This window comes from Garra rufa, chromosome 20, assembly GCF_049309525.1.
Source record: "Garra rufa chromosome 20, GarRuf1.0, whole genome shotgun sequence".
NCBI classification, from domain to species: domain Eukaryota; kingdom Metazoa; phylum Chordata; class Actinopteri; order Cypriniformes; family Cyprinidae; genus Garra; species Garra rufa.
In genome coordinates, this window is record NC_133380.1 from 42,298,263 (window position 1) to 42,321,975 (window position 23,713).

General features: G+C 36.8%; 1 protein-coding gene across 1 annotated transcript in view; it reads left to right on the top strand.

Annotated features, from left to right (window-relative positions):
* rbms1a (RNA binding motif, single stranded interacting protein 1a) overlaps positions 1-22,612 on the top strand; it is a 49,948-nt gene extending 27,336 nt beyond the window's left edge. The window contains exons 6-15 of the mRNA XM_073825657.1: positions 10,650-10,807; positions 10,916-10,995; positions 11,170-11,285; positions 11,559-11,605; positions 15,727-15,814; positions 15,926-15,970; positions 16,172-16,282; positions 17,935-18,015; positions 19,041-19,122; positions 20,349-22,612. Coding sequence (XP_073681758.1) covers positions 10,650-10,807; positions 10,916-10,995; positions 11,170-11,285; positions 11,559-11,605; positions 15,727-15,814; positions 15,926-15,970; positions 16,172-16,282; positions 17,935-18,015; positions 19,041-19,118 — 804 coding nt within the window. The 3' untranslated portion in view covers positions 19,119-19,122; positions 20,349-22,612. The remainder of the gene's footprint in view (positions 1-10,649; positions 10,808-10,915; positions 10,996-11,169; positions 11,286-11,558; positions 11,606-15,726; positions 15,815-15,925; positions 15,971-16,171; positions 16,283-17,934; positions 18,016-19,040; positions 19,123-20,348) is intronic.
* The last annotated feature ends 1,101 nt before the right edge of the window (positions 22,613-23,713 follow it).

The window sequence follows — 23,713 nt, forward strand, 5'->3', positions numbered from 1 at the left end:
ATTAAATAAACATAGTCTTTGTGATGACCAGAAGCTGACACAAAGTTTTTGAAAAAATGTTTGCTATTTTTAGAGTAAAACCCCGGTATATATCATAGTATCATAGTATCTATTTTGTAAAAATAGACTTATATTCCCGAACTTACGTATGTTAAGTACAGCCGCTGCTGTCACCGGAAAAACTTTTACCCTGCGAGCGCCAATCCGGAAGCAAGAAACACGGAAGTGTGAAAAAGGCTAATTCTTTTAGTTAAGAGTCGGACTTACTTCCGTGTTCAGGAAAAACGTCTGTAGTAGGGATGGGAAGATTCCCAGATTCACTCGGTGCATCGCTTTAAAAAGTTAACGATGCGATGCATCGGTTTAAAAAGTGCGCATCGAATACAAATTGGCATTTGTATCGCGATGCATCGTTTCTAACATTTCTGCATCGGTAAATCACGATTTATTTCTTTATAATTATTAGTAGACATACTTTTATTATTTAGACAGTGGAAAAATATTGTTAGATTGTTTTCTCCCCTCTGAACTGTTTCTCAAGCACGTCTCCCTTCACTGCTGCGTGAATGATGTAGACTATCACAACACTACAGAGACCGCGGCGTGTCCAGAAAGTCACACAGAGCAGGGATTCTCAACCGGTGGCCCGCGAGATGGCTTAAAATTAACTTAAATTTTATCCTAAAATGGTCAAAGCACGCCTCTTTCGTGTTCTGTGATTGATTGCTTTGGACTCGGCGCAGCAAGCCTCATCGCACTGTTAAATACAGACTGAACGGCGGCTCAAAACTTTCAACCGCGGCACGCAAACATCATCAGAGACCTGCAAGGGACTGTTCTAGTGAGTTCCATATGGAGTAGACGTGTTTTTTCGTGCTCCTCATTTCCCTTGAACGGCACAGGACATTGCTAACTCTACAGACCCTGTTAATCTCGCTGACGTTATGGAAGCTATCAAATCAATGAACGGCTCCATGAATGAAAAATTTGATTCTTTGGAATCTACGTTGTCTCAGACGTTGGCGACGCTGTCGGAAGTTACTTCACGAGTTACGGAACTGGAAAAGGCTAGTGCAGATTATGAGGGCCGCATTTCTGAACTTGAGGCACATTGTCGTGACTGGTTCGATACATGCAAATCACTGACATCTAAATTAGATGATCTTGAAGGGCGCTCGCGGCGGCAAAATATTAAGATAATCGGTCTTCCTGAAAAACTGGAGGAGGGCCGCCCGACTCAGTTTGTTGCTGACTTCCTTGTGCAAATCCTTGGCGCCTGTAACTTTTCGAAACCTCTGAAGATTGACCGAGCCCATCGCACGGGTCTGGTTGGTAACGCACGATCCCGTCCTCGGGCGATGGTGGCCAGACTGCATCACTATCCGGACAAAGAGATGATTCTACGTCTTGCGCGGCTGTCTTCTCCCCTGATGTATAACGGAGCGTGCATTCTCATCTTTCCCGACTTTTGTTGACTCTATCACAGTTGAGGACAACTCTTCTTAGTCTGCATAACTACGGTGTGTTCGCAGGTAAAAGGTTGGGCAAGATGTCATGACTTTTAAGTGTTCTGTTCTTTTCCACCTGCGGGACCTATGTAAATGTTTTCTCACAGTTGATGTTGATCAGTTTGATCTACATGCTTGTTCATTTTTCATCTGTATCTAGTTATGAGCATAATGTGTGACAGAGCATTCATTGTATATATTTATTTACTCTTTTGACCAACTTGTCTTTTTTTTCATTATAATTTACATGTTTAAAGGGATTTGAGGTGCATTTCAGCCTTAGGTATTTTCCCCTTTTTTTGTTGCTTCGTTTATTGTTTTTATGCTGCTCTTTATCTCACTTTTCGGCTCCACGGTATATATGGGTTATTTATACCGCTTGGTTTGGGAAAGCGGCTGGGATGGGGTGGGGGGACGTAGTTTGTGTTTACTGTTGTTGTTTTTTGTTTACCCTTCTTTTTATCTGTGCCATTATGTTATTGTAGTTGAATTTGTGTTTGTAAAATGGCACATAGTATAGCTTCCTCACAAGGAGGCGGTATTACTTTAGCAAGCTGGAATGTTCGCGGCCTGAATAGTCAGGTGAAGCGAGCTAAAGTGTTTTCATATTTGCACTCCATTTCAGCTGACATAATTTTCTTACAAGAGACCCACATTAAACATGGTATTCAGAAACGCTTGAAATGTAATTTGGATTTCTCAGGTCTTTCAATCCACGTTTTCGTGTAGAGGTGTTGCAATTTTGTTTCGTAAATCAGTCCTGTTTAAACATATTTCTACATTAACAGACCCTAACGGTCACTGGGTTAATTGCTTCCAAACATTTTACTTTTTTAAATATCTATGCCCCTAATTATGACGATCCGTCCTTTTTTCGTAAGGTATTTAGTTTATTACCTTCTTTTATAGATACTCACTTTATAGTTGGTGGCGACTTTAATTGCATATTGGATCCGGCTTTGGATAAATTTCCTGTTCGCTCAGATTCTTCTCTTAACTGTACATCAGTTATTAAACATCTCACAGAGTCATTGAATATTGTGGATATCTGGAGGCTACACCATCCTGTTGACAAGGAGTACTCTTTCTTTTCTCATGTCCACAAATCGTATTCAAGAATAGATTATTTTTTTATAGATTCTAAATTACTACCTAATGTCTCTACATCTAAATATTACAACATACTGATCTCTGATCATTCTGCTGTTACAGTATCTTTTGATTTTGGTAGGGCAAAGCCAAGTTATAATTGGAAATTTAATACTTACCTCCTTTCCAATGCAAAATTCTGCCAGCATATTTCAGAGTCTTTGACAGAGTTTATTGAGACCAATGATAAAGCTGATGTTTCTGACTCTGTGTTATGGGAAACTACCAGTAGAGTTAACTACCAGTAGTAATGAGGGGACATATAATTTCCTATGAGTCAGCTGCAAAGAAAATCAGACCAAAATGCTTGGCGGAGATAGATGCACATCTTACCCAGTTGGAAAAATTATATAGGGATACCGCAGACTCCTCTGTCTTGAATGATATTATGTCACTTAAGTATGAATACAATAAGATTACTTCGGATCAGGTGAATAAGATGATGTTAAAAATTAAACAGAGACATTTCGAGATTGGGGATAAACCAGATAAACTATTAGCTCAGCAATTAAGGGGTTCGTATGCTAGCAGATCAATTCATTATATTGCTGATAAAGATGGTAAAATTTTGAATAATCCAAAGGAAATTAATAAACGCTTTATGGAATTTTATGCAGATTTGTACAAATCCAAGACTTCTGTATCTTTGGAGGCTATTGCAGACTTTCTTCATTCTCTTCCCCTTCCAAAATTAAGCGATGCTGACCAGGAAATGTTAAATGCCGACATTACTATTCAAGATATACTGTATGCATTTAATGCGTTTCCTAATGGGAAGGCTCCTGGCCCTGACGGCTTTTGTATCAAATTCTATAAGAAATATGCTGGTAAGATTGCACCTCTTATGTTATGGATGTTCAATCATTCGTTTTGTAAACAGAAATTTCCTCCTTCTCTCTACTTCGCCAATATTTCTTTACTTCTTAAGAGAGGCAAGGATGAGACGAACGTGTCCTCTTTTCGCCCAATTGCTCTTCTTAATACTGATTTAAAAGTGTTCACCAAAATTTTGGCAACTAGATTAAACAAATGCATTTCAACTATTATTGACCCCGATCAGGTTGGCTTTGTCCCTAATAGATTCTCCTTTTTCAATGTTAGACATCTTCTAAATATTGTCTATTCGAAACAAAAATCTCACTCTAAATTGGCAATTATAGCATTAGATGCGGAAAAAGCTTTTGATCAAATGGAATGGAATTATATCTTAACTACTATTAAAGAATTTAATTTAGGAGATCGGTTTTCTTCCTGGGTCAGTATGTTGTATCATCATCCGTGTGCATCTGTTTTAACTAATCTTGATAGATCACCACAATTTGAGTTGCATAGGGGCACACGACAGGGGTATCCACTTTCACCCCTGTTGTTTGCTATTGCCATAGAACCTTTGGCAATTGCTATTAGACACCATCCGCAGATCCCGTCTTTAAAGATAGGTCAGGTAGATCATATAATATCTCTTTATGCTGATGACGTTCTTTTATACCTTTCAGATCCAGAGCACTCTGTTCCCTTGCTGTTGGATTTATTAAACACATTTAGCAACTTTTCAGGTTATTCTGTTAATTGGCAAAAAAGCGAATTCATGCCCATCAGCAACAATATAGATCCAGATTTTATGCAGAGTATGCCATTTAAATTGGCTTTGGATATGATTAAATATCTCGGTGTGGTTGTCCCTAAGAATCCAAAGGATTTAGTTAAATTGAATTTTCTCACGTTACTCGATAACTTGAAGCAGGACATAGAAAGATGGAGATCACTCCCAATATCAAAGATTGGCCGCATCAATGCAGTTAAAATGGTTAGCCTTCCGAGATTCTTATATCTTTTTCAAAATGTACCTGTTTTTCTACCTAAATCATTCTTTAAATCGCTTGAATCCATTATTATGCCTTTCATTTGGGGTTATAAAAGTGCTCGTATATCCAAGACTCATTTGCATAAACCTAAGAATTTGGGGGGTCTAGGTTTGCCTGACTTTCGTCATTATTACTGGGCAGCAAATTGCAGAGTTTTAATGTATTGGCGAGATTCTTTTCCTGGCATGGTTCAAGCAGACACTCCCTCTTGGTTAGCGATAGAACAAAGTGCCTTTCACTCTTCCCTTTCTGCTTTGCTTTTTGCAGCCCCCCTGCCTAATAAAGAGGTTCCAAAAAATAATTTAATTCTGAACAACTCTATCAAAATATGGTACCAAATTAGAAGGGTATACAAGTTACCAAATACTTCTCCACTTACTCCTATTTGTTACAATCATGCATTTAAACTCTCTCTTACAGATAAAGTTTTTAAGGAATGGCAAAGTAAAGGAATTTTCAGTGTTAAAAATCTATACATTGATAAGTCTTTTGCCTCCTTTTCCCAGCTCAGTGAGAGATTCAACCTTCCTCCTTCTCATTTTTTCAGATATCTTCAGGTCAGGCATTATGTTCGTATAAATATCTCAAATTTTGAGGTTTTCTCCTTAGAATGCAAAATGTTTTATTTGTTTTCAAATTCTCCTGATGCTAGGGGTCTAATCTCTTTATTTGTTAATTCTTTTAAAGATGAAACAAACTTTTCTTCCCTTCATTTGAAAGCTGCTTGGGAAGAAGACCTAGGCATTCAGGTTACTGAGAATGACTGGGATAAATGCCTCTTATCTGTTTATTCATGTTCTATAAATTCAAGACATCAACTTATTCAATACAAGGTACTACACAGACTTCACTATTCTAAAACTAAGCTTAGCAAATTCTATTCTTCCGTCTCCCCCATATGTGATAAGTGGTAAATTTTAGATGGTACCCTGGCACATCTTTTCTCAGGGTATCCGCGGGGTTTTAAAAAGTATTAAAAAGTGATAAATCAAAATTGTCAAATTTAAGGCCATTAAAAGTATTAAATGTGGTATTATTTTTTCCAAATTAGGTATTATTTTTTCAGACTATCAGGTGTCCTATTCTGATTGAAATTCTATCTGCGTTCGCGTTAGTTCGTTTAAATATGGGCTTTAGCATATCTGGGGACATGATCAAAGATCTTTCGTCTCCGTCTCAACTTATGTTTGATGCTGACGTCATATTCAGTGGTCGTTCGGCAACATCTCAGAACACAGAAGTTGCTGGCTTACGTTTTATTTTAGACTTGCTTCAAGGCATATCTTCAACGACTGGACAACCATCGTCGTCTTCATGGGCAAATGCAAGTTTTCTGGTAGCTGGGTGAACGACCCAGCGTTTAAGGACTGGCTCAGGCCTGTAGTAGGGAATAACAGGCAGGCTTATTGTTCGGTGTGTAAAAAAAAACATCAATGTCAACTGGATGGGAGCTAACGCTCTTCGGTCGCATATGCAATCCACTAAACATAAAAACGGAATGCGTGCTCAGAGAGAGGGACAGAAGTCTATTTACAACATTAAAGTTTACGGAAACTCGTTTTCCCTCCTCTGCGGCTGTCAATCATTCTCCATTCAGTAACGTTATTCAAACAGCGCGCGCACCTCTTCCGGTTACAGCAGGATGCACGGTAAAACTCTCTCCAATATGATATATTCACATTAAAATGCTTGATCTTGCAGTGAATGCCAGCCAGTGTGCTGGAACTATCCATTCTCTCCATTGCACATTTTTACGGTGCCCGCCAGGGGACACCTTCGGTTCACTTATGTTTGTCGTGGCCACGACATATAAACTCGTGGGAACATGATATTATGTTGTGGCCACGAGATATTAATTCGTGGGAACGTCATATTAACTCGTGGGAACGTGATATTATGTCGTGGCCACGAGATCATTTTGTCGAGGTAACGACATCCTTATGTCGTGGCCACAAGATGCGATGATGAGGGAACGAGATCCATTTCTCGTGGCCACGACTTATTATGTTGAGGAAACAACATGCATTTCTCGTGGGCACGAGTTTTAATGCATAAACAAACCTGCGTGACCATAGTAACCCAGGATTAGCCTATCAGAGATAGGTTTATTAATATTTTATTTTTAATTAAGAAATTATTATATTAATTGTTACAGAAATTAATACAATATTAAATTATTATATTAACAATGGGCGATGCTGTATATGCGAATGCTGATGCTGTCTGTGCGCGATGTAGACATGTATGCATCCCACAGTCTTATAGACCTTTTTCACAGAAACCGGAAATACGCAATCACAGGGTATGCAGACTTCCTGTGTAATGTCAACACAGCAGAAAGCCGGGTAATTTAAAATTAAAATGGAGAGAGTCTACACAACTTCCCTCGCTGGTTTGCCAAAGATAACTTTTGCCGACCTGATAAGAGTCGTGTAGGAAAACTCCGTCACAAAGAGGAACAAATTGGATAAAGGATATACATTTTTCCACTAAGAGTTTATCCGGGACGTATAAAACGCTTAACGTGGCTTAACGTACGTAAAAAACGACCAGGAAACCCCAAATTTCTGTCATACCTTACTTGGAACAAACACTAACTACTATCAAAAGAACGAGCCCTTATTCCACAGATAAAGTGCATAATAGCACGTTAAGCGTTTTCTCCCCCATAGAAGCCCATTATAAGGAAACAGCTTGGTTTAACTTACCTTAACAGCGACCAGGGAAGACCAAACTTCTGTTAAATTCCACTTATAATAAACACTTTCTGTTCTCAAAAGAACGAGCTCTCATTCAGCATATAAAGTGATTGCCCCCCATAGAAGTCCATTATAAAAAAATAATATAAAGTGAATAATATCACGCTTTTCTCCCTATAGAACTCCATTAAGGAAAAAGCTTAACATGGTTTGTTATAATGGACTTCTATGGGGGGCGATCACTTTATATGCTGAATAAGAGCTCGTTCTTTTGACAGCAGCAAGTATTTATTATAAGTAAAATTTAACATAAGTTTGGTTTTCCCTGGTCGCTGTTGAGGTACGTAAACCACGTTAAGCTGTTTCCTTATAATGGGCTTCTATGGGGGAGAAAACGCTTAACGTGATATTATTCACTTTATCTGTGGAATAAGGGCTCGTTCTTTTGATAGTAGTTAATGTTTGTTCCACGTAAGGTTTGACAGAAACTTGGGGTTTCCTGGTCGTTTTTTACATGCATTAAGCCACGTTAAGCGTTTTTCACGTTGTTTAACTGGTTACCGGCATACCGGGGCGGAAATAGGTTTACACAGCAATTACGTATTTCCGGTGCAAAATACGGAAGTTGTGAGAAAGGTCTATTATCTCCTCTTTCCGTAATATTTGTAGGCTATTATTAGTTTATATTCGTTATTTTCCCCTTCATTTCGATCTCTTTACTTATACGTTCTGAATGTAGGTTCTATACCTGGGATTTTTACTGGAATGCAGTTCAAAGGCTGAATTGAACATATATTGTATTTTATTTAGTCTAATTAATAGACAAATATATTTTATTTAGTCTAATTAAAAGACAAATATAGTGTTTCAGTGAGAGTAAATTATTCACGTAGTTTCATCTGGAAATCATTTATCGTCACACCGTAAAATAGGCCTACATGACATTTCTATTAACTGATCGTCTTTTTTCCGTATTATTATTATTATCGTCATCATTATTATAATTATTATTATTATTGTATATATTTTTATTTTCATTTATATTCGTTTCACTACGTGAATGATTCATTCGTCAGTGAACAGTATAGTATTATATAGTCTAGTATCTTAGACGAAACAAAATAAAAATATGTTCAATTCAACCTTTAAACTACATTCCAGTCAAAATCAGTCATGTCAAGCATTTACAGTAGCCTATCATTTCCATATACGTTAAGTAAAGAGATGAAAATGAAGGGGGAAAACGAATATAAACGAAAATAGATAAATATATAGGCCTACAATAATGGGCTAATTATAATAATTAATAATAATAGAAATTATTAAAAATAAAAATAAAATAAAATAGGCCTATTTTACGGTGTGACGATAAATGATTTCCAAATGAAACTACGTGAATAATTCACTCTTCACTGCAACACTATATTTGTCTATTAATTAGACTAAATAAAATACAATATATGTTAAATTCAGCCTTTGAACTGAAAAAATCCCAGTCATAGAACCTACATTCAGAACGTTAAGGAGATCGAAATGAAGGGGGAAATAACGAATAAACGAATAATAAAAATATTACGGAAAGAGGAGGATCAGTTAATGGACAAGTCTGTGGGATAAAATGTTTCCTGTAGGGCTATTTTATTTGATGTACTTTATGTAATATTTATTCATGATAAACTTTTGAATATACTGTCTACATCGCGCACAGACAGCATCAGCATTCGCATATACAGCATCGCCCATTGTTAATATAATAATTTAATATTGTATTAATTTCTGTAACAATTAATATAATAATTTCTTAATTAAAAATAAAATATTAATAAACCTATCTCTGATAGGCTAATCCTGGGTTACTATGGTCACGCAGGTTTGTTTATGCATTAAAACTCGTGCCCACGAGAAATGCATGTTGTTTCCTCAACATAATAAGTCGTGGCCACGAGAAATGGATCTCGTTCCCTCATCATCGCATCTTGTGGCCACGACATAAGGATGTCGTTACCTCGACAAAATGATCTCGTGGCCACGACATAATATCACGTTCCCACGAGTTAATATGACGTTCTCACGAATAAATATCTCGTGGCCACAACATAATATCATGTTCCCACGAGTTTATATGTCGTGGCCACGACAAACATAAGTGAACCGAAGGTGTCCCCTGGCGGGCACCGTACATTTTATATAGTTTGTTTTATTTTTATTTACTAAGTGAAATAAATATGTGCAATATGTTGTCAACATCAGTCTCTAAATCTATTCTTTTTTTGTATGTTATATATGTCAAAATCTGTGTAAATAATAGAAAGGTCGCTGATTAACACTTGCAATTCAGTGTCGTGATGGTTTTAAAAAAAATTCTGAAGGTAGTAAAAAAGGTATTAAAAAGTAGTAAATTTAAGTTAAGGATTGCTGTATATACCCTGTTTCTGGTTTTGTGTAGAAATTCAGAATTTTTGGCTAGAAATATTCGAGTTCTTTGCCAAGGTCTATAACTGTGTTCTACTCCCCGACCCAATGATAGCAATTTTTGGTTGGTCAGATTTGCTTGAATCTCTTAATCCGAAGGTACGGTTACCTGTCCAATATGGCATGATTGTAGCTAAGAAAGTTGTTCTGCTTTTGTGGAAGAAAAATGTAAGGCCTCTCTTTTCTGACTGGTTAACTGGACTTACTTCTACTTTGCACCTGGAAAGAATCAGATACTCCATCTTTGGGAACTCTGAAAAATGTGACAAAATGTGGGAACCCTTTTTTTCTTTTCTGTTGAGCTACAAGGATTAGTGATGTACACAATTATTTTAGATTGGTAGCAATATTTTTATTTATTTATAATATTCACAATTATTGTAATTTCTCTTTGTTGGATATGTTAGTCTTGTACACTGTCATTCTCCTTTTTGTCTTATTTTTGTGCTTCATTTTACATATTGCACAGATGTTTGTCATATGAAGGGTCTGTTTGTCTGTTACTGTTTGTTTTTTTGTTTGCAAAAACCATAATAAAAAGAATATTTAAATAAATAATAAGAGTTCGGGACAGTTCGGAGTAGCATTTATTAAAAACGGAGCTGCTCTGAGACGCACGTTCATAACCTAAACCTAAACAAATAATTAAAGTGCATTTATTAAATCTGCATCACATATATTCATGTAACTGAATTGTAGCGTTTGTCTATTTGCCTTGTGCTTCATTATAATTTAGAGCATGTTGGAAAACGGTCTAATAATGCATTTCATGTATCCACTTCCGGTATTTTGCCAGTTAATCGACACAGGATTAGGAATCAAGGAATTGTGACAGCCTTTAGTTCAACCATGGTATTTGTAGTATAACTATGGTTATTCAAATAGTAATCAATATGCCGACAAACCATGGTTATAACGTAATATTGTGCCATGTGTTTTATGTTTTCTGAATACAGCAACAGGAGCAGGACCCAACTAACCTGTACCTGTCCAACCTGCCTGTGTCCATGGATGAGCAGGAGCTGGAGAACCTCCTTAAACCCTTTGGACAGGTCGTCTCCACCCGAATCCTCCGCGACACTAACGGAGTGAGTCGGGGAGTGGGCTTTGCCAGGTCAGATTTTGTGTGTGCAGCTATCATGTGTGACATGGTGTCAGAAATACACTATTTGTATGTGTGAATGTGACGAGAAATGTTCACTTTGTTTCGCTCTATTTTAAGGATGGAATCTACAGAGAAGTGCGACGCTGTGATCTCTCACTTCAACGGGAAGTTCATTAAATCCTCCTCTGGGATGCTGGGTGAGTGTTCAGCACAATATTCTATACAATGCATATATAGTCTATGTCTAGGCTATAGATTATATAGTCTGTAATGGACTGTAAGTGAATTGTGTGTGTGTGTGTGTGTGTGTGTGTGTGTGTGTGTGTGTGTGTGTGTGTGTGTGTGTGTGTGTGTGTGTGTGTGTGTTACAGGTGCATCAGAGCCTTTGCTGTGTAAGTTTGCTGACGGCGGCCAGAAGAAGCGACAGAGTCAGGCTAAATACATCCCCAACGGACGAACCTGGACACGAGACGCCGAGGTGAGACTAGTAAGTCCTGTTTATAATTGTGTGTGTGTGTGTGTGTGTGTGTGTGTGTGTGTGTGTGTGTGTGTGTGGCACAGGTGAATAGGTGTGTATTTGTGGGTTGAAGCTAATGAGCCATTCTTACATGACATCAAATGTCATACTTTGTTTTGTTTCCAACCATTGTTCTATAATTAACTCTAATTATTGACATTTTAACTGTTTGTTGTGTAGTAAAACTGCCTTTATGACATGTGTGAAGCTTGAAATGCTCACCGTTTCTTTTACTTTCTTTAGAGTGGAATGACCTTGACCTATGACCCCAGTACCGCCCTTCAGAATGGGTAAGATTCTGAAGCTTAAATGTGTCTTAAATTGCTTGTTTATTTTCAGAGTGTATGTCATAATTACTCACTCTCATGTTGTTTCAAACCCATAAGTTTGTTCATCTTCAGAACACAAATTAAGATATTTTTGATGAAATCTGAGAGCTTACAGACCCCGTGTCGAAGAATGACACGGAAGAGAAGAAATTGTTGAAAACGTAGTCACAAAACGTATTCTTGTATCTTCATAACATTACGGTTGAACCACTGATGTCATATGGACTGCAGTGTTTCCCACAGGTTTGAAAGCAATGTGTGGTGGTCAGTCCGAGGGGAGGGGGGGGGGGGTTAGATGTTTGTAAGGGGGGGGGGGTTGCAGATGAAAAGAACGATTGAATAGGGATACGATTGGATTTCTTAGTTAATAATAAAAAAAAAACTGTTAAACTTTATAACGTTAATTTAACACCATATACAACAGCCTACTTGCTGCACAGTCTGCAACTTTTGTTAGGGCACCTTATTTTGCGACATATTATTGATATTTAACAAATCTCACCCTGACCTTGTCTTTCTGCTTGAGCTACACTAGTTGAAGCCTGAAAATATTGTAAACAATAACATAACTAATTGCGCTGGTCGGACTAAGCTCTGTTTCAGACTGACACTTCCGGTTCAGGATGGTCCTCATCCTCAACACGTGCCTTTTTCAGTCGCAGAAAATACTTTTCAATACTGGATTGAAGCAGCAAACATTCAGTGTAAGAGTAAAGAAACGACATAATTTATAATACTTTTATTTGTTTCACAGCTGCTACATATAGTGTTTTGACCTCGACAACCCAACTAGGCTAGTCTACATTTTACCCATAGATTTACCGCAAACTTGCGACTAGTTAACTTTCTAAAGAAGACGCAATCGCGTTTGCTAAGGGTCGGGACTTACAGTAACATCAACAAACTGAAACTATCGTATTCAGAATATAAAATATTTTATAGCACTTTTTAATCTGTGATTGTGTGTTAAAAGTGTTCACGAGATACCAACCTTTCGCCAGCCGTCTTCTCTTTACATATGATACAGACAGATGCACGGAGGGGAGGGGCTGTGTGCGTGTGTGTGTTTGAGGGAGAGACGCGTGAATGACAGAGAGATGAAGAGAGAGTATGGAAAAGGAAATGCAGTTGAACGAATTCACTGCATGTTTTAAATAGCGTACAAAAGAATAACGAAACGCAATATCATTGATTTTTTTTTTTTTTTTTGTCGGTGTTGAATCTGTGGCGGTCGGAATTTAATCTGTGGCGCACTGCCACAGATTCGTCTATGTGTGGGAAACACTGGACTGTTTTAACAATGTCCTTACTACCTTTCTTGGCCTTGAACGTGGTACCTTTGCTGTCAATGCAGGGTCAGAAAGCTCTCGGATTTCATCAAAAATATCTTAATTTGTGTTCTGGATATGAACAAAGGTCTTAAAGATTTAGAACAACAAAAGGGTGACAGAATTTTCATTTTTGGGTAAACTAACATTTAAAAAGATATCACATTGCAAAATTTTGTTCTCTGGTTTTAATTTAGTTAAATTGTGGCCATATTTGCACTAATTTTTAAATCATGGCCACGTTGTACTAATTAATTCATTAATTTCAGTTAAGTCGTGGCCATTTTGATCACAGGTTGGATCACAGGTTTTAATATTGTCAATAATACATGTCAATAATACATTCACAACAATAGGTGGCGCCAAATACGCATAAAATGAGTGTGCCAAGAAATACGTAATGTAATGTAACGTAATGTGTTGTAATATCAGAACATCACCAGTAAAATCAAAAGAAAAAGAAAAGTTTACAGCAGCATAAGTCGTGGCTGCATGTTTGCCTGATGGGACCAAATTTCCTCTGTAAGTGATTTTAAAATGTTAAGACAATATCCAGATTTGAAGTCTCAATGAGATTTCACTTTTACTATTAATGAAATTTTGGTAGGCTACTTAAAGATGGATAGCCTAATTGTTATATAATTTAGATTTAGACTAAGTGAACTGACTTTAAACTAACTGACTTAACTAACTGCCTTAAAACTGACTTTAAACTCTTTACACATTGTCTTTGTGTGAGGCACACAAACTTACAGTTGATGTCCAATTTGATCTTAGCATGTTGCTAATGCAGTGGGACTATTATATACATAAAAACACAAATATTGGGTAAAATATGACCCTGTGCCACAAAACCAGTCTTAAGTAGCACGGGTATATTTGTAGCAATAGCCAAAAATATACTGTATGTGTCGAAATGATCAATTTTTCTTTTGTGCCAAAATCATTAGGATATTTGCCATTTAATAGTTAAAATTTTGTTCAACTGTCGTATTGTCACTCAAAAACACTCTATCCCAGTGTTTTTCAACCTTTTTTGAGCCAAGGTACATTTTTAATTGAAAAAAATCACAAGGCACACCAACAATCGAAACTGTAAAAAAATGAAACTCTGTAGCCTATATTAACAATATACAGCCATTCTTATCGATGTGTCTTGAACAGGAATCAAATTAACACAACCTGGGCCTGTTTGGATGAACACAGAGCTGATATCCTGTCAGGAACTGAATAAAGACACACACAAAGCTTTTCCTCAACAGCTCTCTCGAATTTTCTTATACAAACATAACGAATGCACTTTAAAACAAAGTTTTCATATATAAATTCAGGAATCACGAATATGACAAAATAATATTATTTTATACATATATTAATTGTTTAGCTATAATAGTTGTATCAAATGAATAAGGAAATTATAGTGACTTGAATTTATTAAGTAATGTTTAATTTCGTTCGTTTCGCTCTCTGGAAATGTAAAGAAAAAATATTGTTTTTACTTGGAATTCGTTTTTAATCCCTGGTTTTAAACAAGCATATACATGAGATAATTTATATATTATCGCTTGAATAAACGTTTACAAATAGTGCTAGACATTTTATAATTAAAGTAATTAAACAGACCTAGGCATTTGAAAAGACATAGTGAAATGTGTCTAATAATTCCAAAAAGAAAGAGAAGCATTGGACATAATCAAAATATTTGAGACATTTATTAGGAATACCATTTTCTTAACAATTAAGATGCTGCATGTGTTTATCCAGTCTAATCGAAGTGTGTGTCTCTTCCCCCGACTTTCCCAACAAAAATCCCACCCCCTCTCAGAAAATACATAAAACTGATAGAGCTATATGTGTTTAAAAGTAGCCTATTAAAATGGTACAATGTAGTTCAACGTGTTGGAAATCGGGCATTTTGTCCCGCGTCAGCATTTATTCAACAGTTAATAACGCTCAACATTCAAAAGGTAAATATTATTCAGTAAATAAAGCGTAGGTCTATGTATTTCATAGAAAATTGTGTCTAGTATTATATAAATTACAAAGGTTTAATTGGCATCTTTATTTTCGAACGACCCGACCGACCGCAACCCGAATATCATTAAAAATATTTTTGGATGACTCGTAACCATGGGTAACCGCGGGTGACCGCAGGCACCCGCTCATTTTGGATCAACCCGCGCATCACTGTTCTATATACAATACTTCCATCTGCAGGTACACAACGGTGTATCTCCTCACGCATGCACAGAAAGCACCTTCTAGTTTGTAGTTGGGTGTCGTCAGTTCGGTGTGTTCGAGCTCTGTTTAATTGCCCAGACGTCCAAGTAGGGCTCCCTGCAGCCTGCGGTGGACATCCAACCCCGCCCACATCCACGGGTGATGTCAGCAGACGTCCGCAGACGCAGATTTTGTATCATATTCTCACTAGCCACAATGCCACTGTCACTGCTACCTGTCACACATCCAGGCATCACTAATTCTCGTCTCGAAATACAAGGCAATTACCTATCTGCTGCCACCTACTGATATGGAAGAGTATGACATGATTAGTCTGCCGGTGTCACTAGACAGCGCAGACACTCGACAATGGCATATTATTCGCAGACAATAACTTATTAGTTTTCAAAAAATGTTTTAGACCAATTAGGTGAAATTGAATAATTTCCCACGGCACACCTGACGATCTCTCACGGCACACTAGTGTACCGCGGCACAGTGGTTGAAAAACACTGCTCTATCCTGATGCTGCAGGTACTATGCTGCTCCTTATGCCATGGGGAACCGGTTAATGGCTCAGCCAGGAGTGTCTCCATACATCTCTCCCATCTCTACATACCAGGTACTGCTCGTTTTATCTACTTCATCTTCACGGTCACACTGTGTTGATGTGAGCATTTCTGACCAGCACCTGCTTTCTTGCTAACATCTGTGTTTGTGTCTCAATGTACAGAATCCTTCATGGATGCCACATCAGCCTTACATCATGCAACACCCAGTAAGGCCAAAATATTTAATTATTTTCTTTCTTTGATCTTTCTTTTTATAACATCTGGTTCCAAACAGGATATATCTCATAAACAATACTGCTTAAAACAGTGTTTCCTGTTTTTGCACTGTTGTGGGCAGATTTTCTGTTATTTAGTGCAGAATATGCAAATATGATTGTTGTACTCACTGTGTTTTTTTTTTTACTCAGGGAGCCGTTCTGTCGCCCTCTATGGAGCATCCCATGTCACTGCAGCCGTCCGCTATGTTGGCTCCCCTCACCCAGCAGATGGGCCATCTCTCTCTGGGTGGCACCGCAACCGTAAGATCCTCTCACACAGATTGCACTAATATATGGCACACGTGTATATCAGGGCTCGCAAAATTTCAAAATCTCTGGTAGCCCTTCGGGCAGGTACTCTTCAGATTTTGGTAGCCCGAAAATAATTTAACTAGCCCAAATAAAAAAAATATACATATATTTTTTCTTTTTAATATAGAAAATCAGATAGGAGTCTAAGGCCTGGTTTTTTAGATGGGGTTTAGCCTAAACCAGGATTAGGACATTTAAGTAATTTTTATAACCGTGACTTAGAAAAGAAACTATAGGCCTACTGGTGTGCATCTGGAGACAAAACAAAGGCACTGATATATTTTAAGATCAGTCAGTCCAAGTTTCTTTCAGTTGAAACAGCTCAGATTTACATTTAATCTAGGACTAGTTTTAAGCCTTGTCTGTGAAACTGGGGGTAAATGTCAATGAAAAATGTTTTCAATACACAAATACAAACAAATATCAAGGAATGAATTTATTTCACTATTTAGTGTATCTGCAGAATTTTTAAATATCAATTTAAGGCAATTTATTACCCATTTTAAGAGCTGCACAAGTAAAATGAACAGTATGAGTAGGATTGGAATAAATTTTTCGGATTAGCAAAAAACAAACAAAACCAAATAAGTTTGTTTTTTAATAATTACTGAATGCTTTAAGTACTTCTAATCCACAGCAAAAACTACTAGCTGAACTAATAAAGTCGCAAAACAACAATTACACAAATGACAAGTGTAGATGAATACAGCATAAAGTTACTAATAAAATCAATAACACTAGTATTCAGGTGCAGACATTTAATAATTTATTGCAAAATAACTAGTGCTTCTCAATGCAGGTATTTATAGGATGCTGTCTCTTTAAGGCCAAATGCACGAACCGAATACTGGCACGCATCTCTTTCTCAGCTATTTCGGTTCACAGAAGACATAACCGACTGTGTTTACCAGAATACCAAAACGGGTATTTAAACATCTCTTTGAATGGAAACACACATAACAAAGTTAAGTTAAAGAGGAATCAATCTGTGAATCGTCTGAATTGCGCCTCTCTCTCTCTCTCTCTCTCTCTCTCTCTCTCTCTCTGTGCGCGTGCTCGCCTCAGGTGTGTGCGGCAGCGGTAAAAACAAACAAACAAAAAACAGCGTCCGCTTTCTCTTTTACTGCAATGGTCTTAGTCCTGTGCAATGGATAGTCGGTCGGTTCCCCTCAGATAAATTCATATAAAGAAATCTGTCCGCGTTTTGACATTGAAACGTGCAGCGTGCATATTTATTCAATGACATCATTGCCTTTTGAAGTTTAATCCAGCCCTATCGCGATTCTCGTCTTTCCGTCCCCAAATGTAAGACCTCCTAAATTATAATTAAGAATTTTCTTATACTATTTAACATATTTTAAACTTTTTATGGCCTTAAATATGATACAACTAAATTGCGGGGTTTTTAAGGACATGCAGGAGCCGTCAACTTTATGATAGCCCGTTGGGCAGCCCAGTGACACATTTTGGTAGCCCGACTGGAAAACACAATAGCCCCGGGACGTCGGGCTAGCGATTTTGCGAGCCCTGTATATGCTAATTAATAAGTAATATTAACACCTGTGTTTTTAATAAAGCCACATCATTTTGCGTTCCTGCAGTTCATTCCTGCCAACACAGCAATGCCAGGAGCGTACATCCCTCAATATGCCCACATTCAGCCCACTGCCATCCCTCCTGAGGTCAGTCCCACACTCAGGTTATCAATGACAGGCTGCTATAGCCTTGTGAATTGTCTAGGTGTTGGTACAGTTGTAGTTTATAGGATTAGTTTGCTTCCAGAATAAAAATTTCCTGATAATTTACTCATCCAAGATGTTCATGTTTTTTTTTTTTTTCAGTTATTAAGGAAAATTAAGGTTGTTGAGGAAAACATTCCAGGATTTTTCTCCATATAGGGGACTTCAATAGGGATCAACGGGTTAAAGACCCAATTTGAAGTTTCAATGCAAAGAATAAGGGCCTTGTCTATCGAAACAATTGTTAATAAGAAAAAAAAAATCGTATATACTTTTTAACCATAAATGCTTGTTTTGCACTAGCTTGACCTCATGCGTTACGTAGTCATGTTGGAAGGGTCAAATGTGCGTTAGGATAAAGTACCGACCAAGTCTTTATAAAGCAAATGTACAAAGAAAGTCAAACGCCTTTTACAGGAAAAAAACCCCAATGATTTTGGATGATTTTAAAGTTGGAGAAGAAAATGAATTTGAGTTTTTCACCATACCTTTTTAAACCGAAAGTACACAGATGAAGAAATAACAACATTCCAACATGATTATGTAATGTGTGAGTGAGCATTTGTGGTTAAAAAGTATATATTTTATTTTTTTAGAAAATGGGCACTCGTTTCCCTTATTTCTCTTCTGTGATCGTATAGAGCCCTTTGAAGCTGCAATTTGATTTCCTTTGAAGTCCACTATATGGAGAAAAATCCTGGAACGTTTCCTCAAAAACCTTATTTTTTTTTCGACTGAAGAAATAAAGACATGAACATCTTGGATGACATGAGGATGAGAAATTGTCAGGAAATTTTAATTCTGGTGTGAACTAATTCTTTAATATAACATGAAGTTTTTCCTCAAGCAGACTGATTTTGCTTAGAGTACATTTAGATATTTTTTTATCAGAAAACCACAAAAAAGTAAATATTTTTAGATATTGTGTATTAAATTCAGATTTATAATTTCTGACTATGGTTTTTCAGCAGGACAGTGGTGTACAGCCACAAGATGTGTCCTCTTCGGATCCTTCATCATACCCTTTCCAACCAAACAAGCAATAAACCGGTATTTTATAAATTTCTTATTGTAAAATATATGTGATCCTGGACCACAAAACCATTCATAAGTGTCAATTTTTTTAAAATTGAGATTTATACATCATCTGAAAGCTAAATAAATATACTTTCCATTGATGTGTGGTTTGTATATTTGGCCGAGATACAACTATTTGAAAATCTGGAATCTGAGGGTGGAATCTTATATATTGAGAATATTAAGAAAATCACCTTTAAAGTTGTCCAAATGACATTATTAGCAATGCACATTACTAATCAAAAATAAAGTTTTGGTACAGTAGGAAATTTACAAACTATCTTCATGGAACATGATTTTTACTTAATATCCTAATGATTTTTGGCGTAAAAGAAAAATGAATAATTTTGACCTATACAACGTATGTTTTGCTATTGCTACGAAGATATCTGCGCTACTTAAGACTCGTTTTGTGGTCCAGGGTCACATATCAAAACGTAATTTTAGATTTTTTTTGCCCCCTCAGATTCTCACATAGTTGTATCTCGGCCAAATAAGCTTATTTATTCAGCTTTCAGAAAAGCTTTTCAAAAAATGGACCCTTATGACTGTTTTTGCGGTCCAGGGTAACATATAGTAAATGTTGAGCTCCAAAAAAGACGAAAAATTACATATTTGGAATTTAACGGCCCCATCTCTTTTAGCTCTCTAAGATGTTTTACAAAAAAAATTACCTTTTGTGTTCCACAATAATTATTCAAATGAGTCCTCAAATAATTTTTTATTACCGTTAAAGGGATAATTCACCCAAAAATTCATCAATTACTCACCCTCATGTCGTTCCAAACCTGTAAAACCTTTAATTTTCAGAACACAAATTGAGATATTTTTTATGAAATCCGAGAGCTTTCTGACCCTGCATAGACAGCAACGCAACTGACACGTTTAAGGCACAGAAAGGTGCTAAGGACATCGATAAAATAGTCCATGGACATCAGTGGTTCAACCGTAATTTTATGTAGCTACAAGAAAACAAAAAACAACCCTACCTTTTTCCGGGCCATAAAATGTTTCAGTTGCGCTGCTGTCTATGCAGAGTCAGAAAGCTCTCAGATTTCATAAAAAATCTCTTAATTTGTGTTCTGAAGATGAACAAAGGTTTTGCGGGTTTGGAAAGGCATGAGGGTGAGTAATTATGCCAGGACACCACTTACATGTCCATAATGCTCAGTGTTTAACAGTGTTGTTTTTTGTTACAGGTTAACCGTCTGAGGTCAGAACCAGACACAGTCTGCTGAGTGTTACAACCCTAACAACACTTGCTTTCTTTTAGAGGAAGTGACATCAGAGAGGAACTAATGTTAATGCACGGGTTGCAGAAAATTTGTCCATGATTCAATCATCTGCTTAGAAGAAATCAACAAGAAACCTCAGAAAACTCTTGTGCAACATTTTCTCCAACAAACCAAGACAAGGCAAATATTACACCAACTTTGGACAACAGAAGGGGAGCAGAGTTTTATTTTGCTAGAAAGAGGAAGGAGAAGATGACAAATGCTTATTTTTTACCAAGAACTATTAACACAGACCATGTCTGTGAGTAACATTGAGTGATGATAATGGTGATGACACCTTTCGATGCATGATGTTTTTTTAAGTATGGTTTTTATTACGGTTTTATGGACTGTTTCTCAAACAGACAAACAAAACAAATTTTTTTGCGGTAGCAGTCGAAATGAAGAGATTTCTGTTCTGTTGGTCTTCCACTCTTTGCCTTTTTAGTAGTTCAATTATTTACCTTTTAAATAAGGTGGGTGGGGTTTAGAATGACTGATGCAACGCTTGCTGGCTATTGTTACTCGCTCCTGTCTCTCAAAGCAAAGGCTTTCCTATTTCCTTTTTTAATGTCGCTCTGAATCAAACGTGTTTGTTTCAGGGATCGTGTGTCTTTCGTGGATGAAACTTCTTTTCATTGAATCCATGTGTAAAGTCTTTTGGTAGATGTAGAAGTGGATGTTGAGATGCGGGTGGGAATGGTTTAGTGATAGGAGTGGGTGGGATCAAGTTAGATGAGGTATGTGGGTGGGGCTAATAAAAGGGATTTTGTGGATTTGGGAAGGCTGACATTGTTCTTTCTGTTCACAGGATGATTGAGATTTTTATTTTCAGTGCCATTTATTTATTTTCCAGGGTTTTTTTTTTTGTAACACAACACATCAGGATTTTGTTTGATGCTCAGAAAAAAGGCAGAAGTGCAATGTTTCTTTAGCTAGAAAGAAAGAAATTTAACCGAATAGTTAAGAATTATTATTTTTTTGCTCTCTCGAAATCCTTGAAATGTCAATAACGGTGTTCATAATGTAAATTAAACCTACGTTTGTGGCCTAACAGATAAATTTTTAGACATATGATAGCACAGTTTTTAAAAAAAATGTTCCAGAAGAGAAACACTACAGCGTTTCAGAATAAATAGTGTAATTGAAACATTCGTCCTTCCAATTTAATGAAACATTAAACATGCAACTTCAAGGCAACTATGACACTTTCCACCAAAGACCTTTTCTCCCTACTATTGAACACAATAGTATGGACTACTGCAATGGGTTTTGGTAAAACTGATTGGTAGTTTGTGTCTTTTTCGTCAGTCTCGGCTCTCAGCTTTAATCTAGATTTCGCTAGTGTGGACGCATGAACATCTCTAAGCAGCTGGACAGAGGGAAGACTTGATCCTAGGTTCATAACACGGTTGTAAACAAGCCTTTCATCTGTCTGTCATACGGTTAGTTAGGCAGATTTCTGTGTGTGATTGTGAAATTAGATGTCCAGGTCAGCTTGGCCTTTTATCTACCTCAAGAGTTGTATCTGTTGTCTGATTGGTCAGGCTGCAGGTCTATCCTGGCCAATCAGATGTAAAAGCGCTGGCTCAGGAGCCGGTGTCATGCAGAACTTCATCTTTAATGCGTCTATTTGTCCTCCTCTTTAAAGAAACATCTATGTTTTGTATCTGTATGTCTTTCTGTTGTTGTTTTTTTTTACATTGCATTGTGATGTTTTGGGCTTGATTGTGTGGAGAATTTCTTTGTTCTTTTTTGTCCATTTCTCTTCCTGAGGTGCAGCAAAAAACAAGAGGCTTGTGTAATTTTTCCTGCATTTGTTTGGTCTTTTCACAAAAATCCACATAAACTACCTTCTCTGGAATTTTATTTTCAGTTTGCTGTAGCCTCTCCGTGTTTAGAGGCCTAATCTGAAGCACCAAAGTGAAACGTTATCACAGTGACTAACGCGTGTCAAAAAGCAGCACGTCGTAGTTTCATTGGAGAGATACAGTGTCTTTACTTCAGATTTCAAAATAAATGTTTCAAAACAGTAATCATTCACTGAGTGTATAAACACAGGACGTGGTTGAGATACTGACTTTTTAAAATTGTTTTAATTTTGCCACTTGCACGTCCAGAATTTGTTTTTATTTCCTTTTTCTGTTGTGAAAAGAAAATATTTTTTGAATTAAAACAGCTCAAACTTGTGTTTTGGGGTTTTATTTTGGGTTTATCACAGTATATGACTGCATGCTTAACTTGGACTAAACAGTAATTCTGTAATAATTTTTTGATTGTCTTGAGTTAAGAATTTGAGACAATACAAAGGAAATATCCACCATTATCTTTCACAGCAATTTTACACCTAAAAGCTTTAAAAACAGCTTTATCGATTTGTTATTGTTTGTTATATGTTATTAATCAGAGTGAACAAAAAAAATGTAATTGCCCAAATACATATTGTTAAACCTATAATATAATACAATATATCTTTGAAAGCTGACTGGACACGTCACGTCATGTGTACACAGAGAAAAGTGGCTTTACATTTGAAAAGTTTTTTTAATTTGACTTCAAAAACCTTCAAAATAATGTCTTCAGAGATATTTACTTGCTGTAAACCACACAAAAACAACATCTTCAGGATGCTTTTCAACTTTTAAATGTCTGCAATGTCTATATATTTATTCACTGTATCTATACTTAAAAATCTAGGTTTTTGCAATGATTTATTTATAACTGAATTCTTCGCCCTTTAGTTGTTAGGGCCACCGTTGATGGTGTATTTGTAATGCCAGCATACAGGGTTTTATCCATAAAACCAACAGATTATGTCAGTCTCTCTCATGCCATATGGTTTATATATTCATATAGTATCCACCTTTTTTTCCTGTAAGAGCAAACTAAACCATTTGTAAATTTTTATGAGTCTGGCTTCTGGTCTCATCTGCGTCCAGCTATTTTTAGTTGTACAAAACAGTTCATTTTTAATCTTAATGGGTATGATTTGAAACAGCACACATGTCTTAAAAGAACAACAGCTGAAAATGCATATTAGAGCAAAAACAAGCCCTGATGTAAAATAAACAAAATGCCTGTAGAGCCCAGAGACATGATTGCAGTAAGCCAAACAAGAGTTAAGAGGGAAGAGTTAATTTAAGAAATAAATCTTCTGCATTGAAGGTTCACAGAAACATGTAGTCTCCGTTACCCTTAATGGAAGAAGTTTGGAACCACCAGGACTCTTCCTAGAGCCTCCCAGCCAAACTAAGCAATTGATGGAGAAGGGCTTTGGTTAGAGTGGTGAC